Genomic DNA, 11,562 nt, shown 5'->3' with positions numbered 1-11,562 from the left:
TCAAACCAATGAAACGTTGATAAATTTTAGGTATGCGGAAGCGCGAAACATATCTCAGACAAAAATTACAGGGGTCAAAGGGGTCGACCAACGATGACCTTGTCTTTGACCTTGGAACAAATTTGAAGGTCATTTCAAGGTCAAAGAATGTTTTTTATTTTTTTTTTAATTAAACTCCCACATTTCAGTTCGAAAGTGCGTTGTGTTCAAAATCGTGTTTTAAATAATGACCGCTTTCAGTTGACAGTTTAGTTGTGCAAACGTTTTTTCGGAAAGTATCTAATTTGATAAGTATCTTTTTAAACAATGCCTGACTACACTGCCAACGAAATTGTTGACATTCTACTTATTTTAGGAGAGTGTTGCAGACGATATCGTGCAGCAGCAAGATTGTATCGTTTTCGATTCCCTGAATTTTCATTGATTTGACCTTGGAATGAATGTTAGAGGACATTTTGGCCCTCGCATGACCACATATCTGAACGTGAAATTTTCCGCTCTTTTCATTTCCGGAGAAAGAAATTGGGGTTTCCATTTAAAAATCTCGATTTGACCTTGAAATGATCTTTAAACTTGACCCCAAGGTCAAGGACAAGGTCACCACTAGTTGACCCCGTTTGATCCCTGCAACTTTTGTCTGAAACATTTTTTCGATAAACGCCTTCTTTCTGAGATAATCGCGTGGAAGTTTTAAAATGGGACATCCTGTATATTTGTAAAGTGAAATACGATAATTTTTTAAATATTAATTTTTTAAATATTAATTAAAAAAACAGAAGCTGTGGAGCACTGTAATTTTACATCAGAACCGGTAAATGAAGAAATTAATACAAATAGCAACATATTGAATAATTCAAATACGGAACCAATTATAAGAAATGCAAAAATACCTAGTAATATTTCATAATATTTTTGAGATTTTCACAAATACTTACTTTAAAGATGCTAGAAAGTTGTGGGGTTTGTAGTTTATATACATTGAGAGTACGGTGGATGCGGCAGCAATTCGTACCACAATTCGACCAATTTGGCTGTGGCGACTGCGGAGGAGTAAGCCGGTGTATATTGTCCTAATGGAACAACACTTTTTTTTCGCCAAATGGGAACATTTTTTTTTCAATTCAACATCGAATCGGCCCAATAAGTCAGCATAGTACTACCCCGTGATAGTTTTGCTTTTCCCCATGTAGTCGATGAAGATTACGCCTTGCGCATTCCAAAAAACAGTGGCCATCACTTTTCCGGCCGATGGGACCGTCTTGGCCTTCTTCGGAGCACGTTCGCCGGGTGAAATACTGTTTTGACTGTACCTTGGTCTCCGGTGTGTAGTAATAAATCCATGTTTTATCAACGGTTTCTACTCGACGCAAAAACTCCTTCGGATTGCGCTTGAATAGCTCCTCATCAAAAACAGACGAACGACCACGTTTGAATTCATTGAACCAATATCTGACGGTTGTCATAGATGGTGAAGGGTTCCCATAGACGGCATTCAACTTCGTTTTTATTTCTTCGCACGTTTTTCCATCCAAAAATAAAAAGCGAATCACGGATCGATATTGTTCTTTTTCTATTGTATCAGAAAACATCAAACACTCTCATTATGAATTGTTATCAAATCAAGACTATTGCATGAATCACTCTGAAATTTTGTATGGCGTCATTTGAAAGATGGTAGTACACGATGGTAATGCCAACTTGCATCAGCAACATCATCTGTCTTCAAACACTTATTGATTTGCCCTCGTATTTATAACGAATGACATTTAATAGAATATTTAAGATAAAACAGTATGTAAAACATGAGAAAATATATATACATATATATATGTGTGTGTGTGTAGTCAGTGGTTATGAAAATGTTACAGTCTTTGTCGACAATATATATGGAACTCTGGAGGATTTCCTATTACGCCTTCTTTTTGTTCTTTATTGCGATACATTCCCGTGATTTTTCAAGCACCTTTTTCTCTCTCTTTCTCTTCATCTCGATGTTTAACCGTCGTCTAGCTATAATTTTTACGCTTGTCGTATAAGAGATGCTGCGTGTTTACTAGAAATTTTTACTTGCCAGTCCTTTTTATTTTCATTTATCTTTCACACAGTTCTCCTTACTTAAATATTTTATATTGTATTTATGAGAAATTCTGAAGTCTGACGTTCCGTTAAATATCCAATCCGCCTAACATCCGGCGTAAAAAAACGATAAAAGCTGTATAAAGTTCTTCATAACGAAGTTTTAATAAATAAATGTTATATTTCACGATAAATATATAACCTTGGGAATACTGGCGAAAAATAGTTACAGTTGAAGGAACACGAATGAAACTATCGGGATTAATTTTTGCAGCAAGAACGATATTATTACGAACCGCTTTATTTCCCGATAGCAGGTACGAGAAAAATCGCGGTAAATAAGCAAAGATTTCACTTTTGCGTCCTGTTTTTTGTAGCGTGCAAACTTACATTTTATATACAGTTGAGAGTAAGTAATCGCCGTTTTAATATCCGTTGCTTTGAAAAGAACCGATGACATTATCTCCTTAGTAAATTCACACTATATCTAGTAAGAGTTGTGATATGTTCCTTTTTGTCATGCCATACTATTTCGATCCTGCAAACATTCGGTGACCTCTTTTTTCTTCTCGCTACCTCCTAAAAGTTCCTGAATTTCGCGGTACGTCCGACCTTTTGTCTCGGGCACGGTGAATATCACCATCACGAATGCCAGTAAGCACGATCCTGCGAAGAAATAATAAACGGTGTGGGTGCCCAACCAGTCACTTATCACCTGATACAGTTTGGATACGATAAATCCAAGCATGCAGTCTAAAACATTGATAATGGCACCGGCAAACGCTTTCACCTCAGTAGGGAACAATTCTCCCGTCAACGCGCCTGGCAGAGTACCCAATCCGATACGGTAGGTCACCTGAAAGATCATCACATCGATCACTGGAAGAAGATTTGCTGCTGATACGTCGATGCCTCTTTCATCTAGCATAAGGTATATCGCAAGAATCGCCAGGGTAATGGAAGAACCCAGGGTGGAGGCGATCAGTAATGGACGTCTGCCCGCGCCTTCAACGGTTGCAGTTGATAATCCGCATGAGATGAGGCCGACTACGAGCACAAGTATCGTAGCCACGTTGGAATCGATGCCGATCGCCGCTTTCTTAAAGAGCACTTCAAGATACTGCATAGTGCTAAAGTTTCCACTGACAAGGGGAGCACCAGACATTGTCCCCTCCGATTGAGTTGAACTTTATATATGTTATAAATCTGTCCTCCCACTAATTCATCTTAAAGTAATAGGACCCGCCTCTCAAGCGTTCGCGAGAAAATCGCGTTTAAAGATTTACGTGTGCGTAATGTACCGTGTAATAAGAAGAGATCGACACCGTCATTCAATGTGCTCATTGTAAAACAATATTATGTTTTGTATGTTTTTACGATGAATATCATCCCAAAACATGTAACTCATCATACAATCAGTCCTCGTAACGTGCTATTGCGTGTGGTGTATGTTTTTAAATATTTAGCCTATAAAATAACTGTTTTAATTATACAATTAATTATATTTCAGATATTATGAAATTCATCTATTTATTAATGGTTGTAAGGTTTTCTTTTGTGAATATAATTTATGTAATTTCAGAATGAGTTAATAAGATATTTCAGAATACATAATGAAAGGAAAGTAAGGAAGAAAATAAAAAAGTCAATCTTCTATAACATTATTCATAAGATTTTAATAAGCAAATTTGTAATAAACATATATTTCAGTAATTGTAAGCTATTATTTGCTAATCTTCGGAATAAGACTGATTGTATGATGAGTTACATGTTTTGGGATGATATTCATCGTAAAAACATACAAAACATAATATTGTTTTACAATGAGCACATTGAATGACGGTGTCGATCTCTTCTTATTACACGGTACATTACGCACACGTAAATCTTTAAACGCGATTTTCTCGCGAACGCTTGAGAGGCGGGTCCTATTACTTTAAGATGAATTAGTGGGAGGACAGATTTATAACATATATAAAGTTCAACTCAATCGGAGGGGACAATGTCTGGTGCTCCCCTTGTGAGTTGCTGCGCAGCAATTAGACTGACTATGATACCGAAAGCTCGGGCGTTACTGGGTAACAGCATCAGCTTCAGTTTTTCCATCCAGCTGTGCTTCATGGATTCCATTCGAGTTCCAGGGCCGGCCACTGGAGTATTATCACAAACGTCTTCGATAAAAACGGTACGTAAAATGTATTCCAATTCTCTCCTTGCTTCGTCGCGATCGCGAATTCCTTTAAAGAACGCCAGTGACCTAGTTGCTTCTGCTCTACGACCCCTAGTCGCGAGAAAGGCAGGAGTCTCGGGGAACCAGGAGAAGCATGCTATGAATAAGATGGGTACCGCGAGAAGTACACCCGTCAAAACATGGTACGATACCCACGGACCAATACTACATGTCAGCAAGGAACCGGTGAACACGTTCACGGCGATCAGAGTACCGAGGGCACCTCTAATTTCGACGTCAGCGACCTCCGATACGTACATCAGATTGGTATTGTACGAGGTGCCTACGCCAATACCGAGAATTATCCTAGAAACGTAAAGAGCAACTACAGTCTGCGCGAAGAAAACGATTGTCCAGCCGATGATGAAGAAACCACTTGCAAACAGAAGGCCTTTCTTACGACCGTATCGATCAGCAAAACTGGCACCTATTAACGCGCCGATTATCGTGCCGATCTCCGTCAACGATACTATCCACGAGCTCTGATTGTCGTTTATCTTTATTGGGACGTCGCTGGCACCAGATGTGAGTCGCGTAAGTGATGTGATGGTCCATCCGTAGACGGAGCCGACCGCTACCATGGATAGAGTCGCTGCAAAATTGAAATATTAATGGTGATTGATTGCGTAATTGATTTTAATGTCATCTTTAAGAGCGCAATGTTTCATAAAATATAATATAAACCTGATATACATGCTAGCCATTGCCTCCACTGTGTCCGTTCGTGCTTTGTCGTTTGTTCGTCGTGATGATTGTCCTGAGAAGGCGAGACTTGCGTCACGATCTTACCCCTTGGTATCGCTTCCTTTAGCACGCCAATCTGACGTAGAAATAAATATTGATTTTTTTAGAGGATAAACGACAGTTTTTTTTTGCTATGCGACGTTTATAGTTGTCTCGAACTGAAGCGATATAAATAGTTTAGATTTCCTTCTTTAATCATAAAAAATTAATTTTGTAGTTATTCTAAGTTTTCTCAGTTGTAAATCATATGACAATTATAACGCTACCGATTAAAAATTGATCATTATTTTTCGCCAAAGTGATTTACGAAATGTTTTTGCGAACGCTTGAATGTCATTGTAGATTCAAAATAAACAGCGCAAGTACTATTTGTGCGTACATCTTCTTGCGCTTGACGGAATGCAGAATTCTTTTTCGAAGTGAGAAGCAACAGGTGATAGTGATTAATATAGCAATGTAAGAAATCAAATGAAATTCACCTTTTCTTAAAGAACTCGAAAATTCCGCGATTTAATGATTTATGTCATCATGCGAAAGAATTCACTAGCCTCTGTTTTACAAACAATATGAAATTAGAGTTTAGATAAACTTTTAAATAATTTATTAATGAGAGAAACGTAATGTATCATACAAGGAAATGTTCGCCAAGTACGGTGTCTCATATAATCATTCAAAACATCCAATTGAAATCCATTCAAAGTAACGCACTTATATAACATTAATGTCATAATTTCGCATTCAACAATGTAATGACATGTAACACCACGTATTATATTAATTTATATTATTGAGTGCGAAATTATAACATCGCTATTATGTTACTTTTATGCGTTTATTACGTTTCCATCAAATGTAGTATGTAATGTTAACTTTAATCTCGGTTCAACTTACTTTTCATTGCTTTCTAATCTTTAGAATTGGAAAAAAGGTGAAGAGTAGGAGAAACCGAGGTCAGTAAACTATAGGGGTAAGTAGAATAATCGAGGCTACGTTAAAACAAAACACGCGAGACACGCGTAATCGAATCTGAACACATAAAAGGGGAAAGAAACTGCAAGATCTCTTCAAGAGATCAAGTAGCAAGTAGATAAGAATTAGATAATGATTCAGTATCATTTTTAATGTTAAGTCCTAATTTTTGCTTTTTTATATGCACCATTTCAGAGATAAATCTTTTGCTATAAGACGGCTCCCTATCCAAGATCTTTACATCTTCCTAATTAAAATTATGGTTGTAATTGGTATGATGATCAAAAATTACGGACGGAGAACCAGTCTTTTTTTAATGTTCGAAATGTGTTCCTTTTTACTCTTGTTTTCAATTTTCTTTTAGTTTGTCCTATATAACTAGCTTCGCAGTCCTCACAGGAAATTTTGTAGACAACGTTAAGATTTGCCATAGTATCTAATAGATCTTTTCCTCTGGTTATAAGGAAAAAATTCTTTCCATTTTCGAAATATAATCAACCTTGTTTAGAACGACAGTAACATTTCCTTTATCCGCTTTTGTGATGAGTAATTTAAGACGATCTTTGACAAATTTATTTGTTAAGTTAAGCCAATCTAAAATATGTTTTTCAACTGAATTTAAGTGAGTATTTTAACATCTATTAAGAATCTGGACAGAATTGTTAATAAATAACAAAATTAATATTCTCAGGTCAACCATCTATATTGTTTTCAATGTTTGACAAAAGGTTGAAACGTCTATTTAATATTTAAATATATCATTAATTGGCTCGTAGCCCTTATTATTAATTTATGTTTATTTATTCTTAAAGTTTTTGTTTTACAATCGTATATGATTGTCTGAGATATTTGATTTCTATTTAGATAGAAAGTGTAATTCCTATTTAATAAAGTCTAACAGATTTTTTTGTTTATCTGTCTTTGTTATCGTTACAGTTTGCTACTGATAATGTTTTTAAAAAATGAAAGGATGGAACTAGTAGGCTATTCACAGCATGGGTTATGTGATTCATTTAGTGACGACTCTTATAGTATCTACTCAATATTTCATTCCTTAAAGAAATTTACCTCAGTGGTAAATGTTAGTTCTCTCACGTCCAATCTCGATAAAACTATAGCTCATTCGACGTGTTTTTGCACAAAACGAACGAATTTATAGCAAAAGAAGCGTTGTTCTACCCTGCGAAGCAAATGTTTGTGTTTAAAATATATTTTTATAAAAATTTTGTTAATATGTAGTCAAAGATGTAGTATAAAATACATCAATCTTCATTTTAATAATCTTAGTCAAATTACCCCATACCAGGGTAGTTACCTTACCCTGGTCCCAGAGCTAATTGATTCAGATGGAATGTATTAGAAAAATGCATTTTTTTTCCATATTAATTATCAGTTTCTCCTTATTATTAAAATATTGTTAGATAGTTAAATGTATGTAGTACCTGTTGTAGAATTCATTTTTTCGATAAGTCTCTTAATTTCATTTGTAAAAATTCGAAACTTGAAAAACTGAAACGAAAAACTGAAAAATGAGTCTACTATAGCTCCGGTCTCCCCTATGTTGAATCAAGATTAAAATTAGTCTATATTGCGAAAATGGGCATTAGTTGTCAATTGAGCATTTAAGCATTTGGTTTTAAGGTAAGGCCATGATCGACTGCACATGCGCATTTTCAAAGAATGAGACATCGCTCTTCATGGTCGCGTGTTTATCACGCTGGATCTCATCATTGGCAACTATTGTACATACATTTATTGCTTAGAACGTATATTATTGGAAATAGAATTGAGCGTTGAACGTGAAGCCAACATATGTGACAGAGAAAAAGCTATAGAGTCTCAGTTGACTGTAATGCGCATATGATACTCAATCCGTTTGTCCGTGTTCCATATTCGTACGTTTGTAGCCATATATATGTGCCAAAATAAAAAACAAACTTAGCATAATAGAAAATGCCTTACAAATCTTGTGTGTGGTAATCATGATAATTCGGTTTCTTATTACACGTACATAAGTTAATGTATGAAATCATCAAATTATGTGATAGCATCCCATACAGCACAGGAAGATTGCAAAATGATTGCAGATATATCTCATTGCAATGTTGTAATATTGCAAATAGATTGTGCAATGTATTTGCAACATTGTTGCAATGTCATACCATCACAAAAATATCTGCCTTTAGCAAGATTGCGCTGTAATGTAGCAATGTTGCAGCGCAATGTATTTGCAACTATTATTAAAAACAGCTCTTTTATTATTAATTACTGAATATAATTTGAAATACAATTGGTTAAGATCCGTGACATACGTTTATCACATTAGTCTTTTGTTAGCCGTTGAGAGATAAAAAAATTTTCATAATGAAAATTAAATGGCATTAAGAGTACTTTAGAAATATAATTATAAAGAGAAAAAAATTTTTTCTTAATAAATAAATAATTGTTACAAATAAATAATTTAAAAAAATTTTTTTATAGTTTTAAAGTGCTCTTGAAGCCATTCAATTTTCATTATGAAAAGTTTTTTCTATCTTTTACAGTTTGGGCAATATTCGCTTCGAAAGAGAAAAATCGATTTTCTTCTAAAGGGTGTTTCCTAAAAGTGCGTATGGGCACGTATAAAAAAATATATGTCGCTTATTTTTGTCTGGAGAATAACATATTAAAAGCTTATTAAAATCGGAGGGGAGTTGCATCCCTTTCCTTGTCAGTTATAATACCATTGCAAATTCTTTCACTTATGAAGTTATTTAATCATGTTTCAAGTCACTGGACATAATGTTGGATGTATGTGATAAATGATTGATACACAAAGAATTTTTTAAAACAATTGACTACAAGGGTTTCTCGTCAACGACCGCGCATCAACTTTTGCTGAATTAATTGACCTCGTAACCAAACGAATCACACAAATTATGGTTTAACCAAAAAAAGACGTCTACCATATGATGTAAAAGAAAATTTGTAACATCTATTGTTATATCTGTCTATATATGTGCTAAAAATTTTCATTTTCACTCCATCACGACTAAAGAGGACTTAACGGCTAAAGAGAAGTAAAATCCGAAACGGATACTTGAATGTAATATATAATAATAGATTCAGTTTGTAATTTTATCCATCTAACAATGTTGCTCGTTTTTAATTATTGATTGAATAGAATAATGAAATCACTTTAATATAGTTTTGCATATACACGAGCGAATATTTATATTCTGTTTTCAAATAGCATTGAAATACAATTTGTGATATAAATTTAAAAAATGCAGAAAAGGAACTAAACAATATACACACAGGTGTATATTCATCCCATTTTAAACAATGTATTAAGTTTTCTCGAAAATTATGATAGATACAGAAAAATGTTTCAAACAAAAGTTGTATGATTTGAAGGAGATATAAGAAGGTACCTGATTTGACCTTGGGTGGTGTCGTTAAGGTCAGGACAAGATCACATCGATTTTTTTTAAATTCTGCTCATTTAGAGTATCGTCAAAAAAATAGGGTCCTACAAAATGTCCGTTAAGTATCCCACGCCAAACATTTAAACTCCATCAATGTCGATGTGCAACCTTCCGAAACCATCGTGGGTTTCCGATCAATAGTGGCAGTTATGTCTGTTTGGCTGACTAGTATTACGTGAAATGTTTCTTCATCACTAAACAAGATATATCTAAAGAAACTTAGATCGCCTCACAACATTTCTTGCGATCACCTACAAAATTCGACTCTACGTATCTTGTCATTATTAGACAGAGCCTGTGTGAGAGTCACATGGTAAAGGTGATACTTTAAAGATCGTAATAATCTGCAAATTGTATTTCTTGGAATGCCTAACTCGCTCTCTATTTATCGAGTGCGCACATGTGGGTTCAGCAACCATTCCTAATACAACAATGATATGCAAATCTTCAATGTTATTACGATCTTTGCGGTGTCTATTTCTTCACCGAATTTTGCGTGGTTCACGCTCTATTATTCGAATCATACTATTGTTTGGGTGATGCTTTCTTCTAGGAAACCTCTGATGATACAAAGCTGCAGCTCTGTGATAGTTGCCTTTGCACTCACCAAGCACTAGAAATGTGTCGACAATCTCATTAAAGTTGTAATCAGGCATACTGATCAGATGGACCAACAGTATGGACTTGTATGGAACTTTCCAAAAAAATCTGCTGCGAAATCTAATGCAGAGCGCACATAACAGACGACGGTAAACGAAGATAGACAGTAAACAAAGATATGATCCGACAATGGTATGAAACCAGAGATCTAGTTCCAATGATCGTGATCGGAATGTTTATCTCGCGTTTTTACCGATGAGACAAAAGCAAGGCACTCTCCTTATGATGTTCGGGTATCACGCACGTTCTAGAACACGTGCAAGAAAAAAAGAATGAACAAGATCGCACACACTCGTTCTCGTGGAATCCATTGACAGGAAGTAATCGGCACGAATAATTTTGCCAAAGAGGCCAGAATTAACAATCCGGAAATAGCACGTTAATAAATTTAGGGTTCCGATGCTAATGCTGAAGACTGTAACTTTCGAGTCTCATAACTCGGAAAGTACTTAATGAAAATGAACTTCATTATAGTGGTGTGTGAAGCTAGCGTCTCACTTGGTGGAAACTCATTAAATATTGAGAGATCTGAGTTTATTTTCAATAATTCTATAGTTCTATTGTATATAGGATAAATAAATAGTTTCCTCCCCCTCCCCCTCCCCCCGGGCCATTAAAGCTGAGAAACCCAAAATTCGTAATAAGATGCCATGTTCATACAGGGCCAACTTCGTATAAAAAAGTTTCCATCCAGTTTCTTATAGGATTTGAAAAAATACATAGTTCTACAAAGAATTCTGACAACTAACATTATTATTTTGAGATTTAAACATTTTTTTTCTCTAAAAAATTATCTTTACAGGTGTTACGTCCTGTAGACTCCACGATTCTTTTCTTTCGTGGAAGATCGATCGTTGTCACTCGGATATTATTTATGAAATATAAGTAGTTAATAACAGTCTCGGACTGTTTATGGAGAAAGTAATCAAAGAGTAATCTACCCCTTATTTTTCACCACGGATTTAAATATCAACCACGAGATTGAAGGCGATGAAATTCCAGACATAGAGACCACAGTCCGTTCAAAACAAAAGATCGCAATAGATTCCTCTTTCGATAGACGAATAAATAATTGAATCAATTCCTAGTAGTAACTCCATACCCTTGGAGATAAAACCCAACACCGGTGACCGATGCTAATTGAACAAAGACTAGATATCAAGTTGCTACGGAAGTTAGAAATCATAGGTTACACCTTTGAAACTCGAAGAGGAATCTGTTTATCGTCATCCAATACCGTGGATTCGTAACGGACGACGATCTTTCTTGATATAGTTCTAAGAAGAGATTGCGAATCTAGCGATAAGTTTCACACGAGACAATCAAAGTTTACACTAGCCACCCACTCCTATCCTTGGCGACACCACCCAAAACTGACCAATCCGATGCAAGAAACGGGGCGGATGACTAAAGTCA

The 11,562-nt window shown here is 35.4% G+C and overlaps 1 protein-coding gene across 1 annotated transcript; it reads right to left on the bottom strand.

The window, feature by feature from the left end:
* Positions 1 to 2,515: 2,515 nt before the first annotated feature.
* On the bottom strand, positions 2,516 to 10,142 carry LOC108725436 (facilitated trehalose transporter Tret1). Its single transcript, XM_018452457.1, has 5 exons — positions 10,013 to 10,142; positions 9,813 to 9,907; positions 4,991 to 5,126; positions 4,101 to 4,898; positions 2,516 to 3,222 (listed from the first exon to the last, which is right to left on the bottom strand). Exons 1-5 carry the CDS (start codon positions 10,140 to 10,142, stop codon positions 2,594 to 2,596), a joined length of 1,788 nt encoding a protein of 595 aa, XP_018307959.1. The 3' UTR covers positions 2,516 to 2,593.
* Between the last annotated feature and the right edge of the window lie 1,420 nt (positions 10,143 to 11,562).

This window comes from Mycetomoellerius zeteki, unplaced genomic scaffold, assembly GCF_001594055.1.
Source record: "Mycetomoellerius zeteki isolate Tzet28-1 unplaced genomic scaffold, Tzet1.0 scaffold349, whole genome shotgun sequence".
Lineage (NCBI taxonomy): Eukaryota > Metazoa > Arthropoda > Insecta > Hymenoptera > Formicidae > Mycetomoellerius > Mycetomoellerius zeteki.
This window is presented reverse-complemented; position numbering and strand designations above follow the sequence as displayed.

Excerpts from the sequence above, each read along its gene's own strand:
- LOC108725436 (XM_018452457.1), bottom strand. The coding sequence starts at position 10,142 with ATGCCTGATTACAACTTTAATGAGATTGTCGACACATTTCTAGTGCTT. Across the intron at positions 5,127-9,812 it reads AGATTATTACGATCTTTAAA|ATTGGCGTGCTAAAGGAAGC; the intron begins GTATCACCTTTA and ends TTTCTACGTCAG. Across the intron at positions 3,223-4,100 it reads TCTAATTGCTGCGCAGCAAC|TCAGTGGAAACTTTAGCACT; the intron begins TCACAAGGGGAG and ends GTGCTCCCCTTG.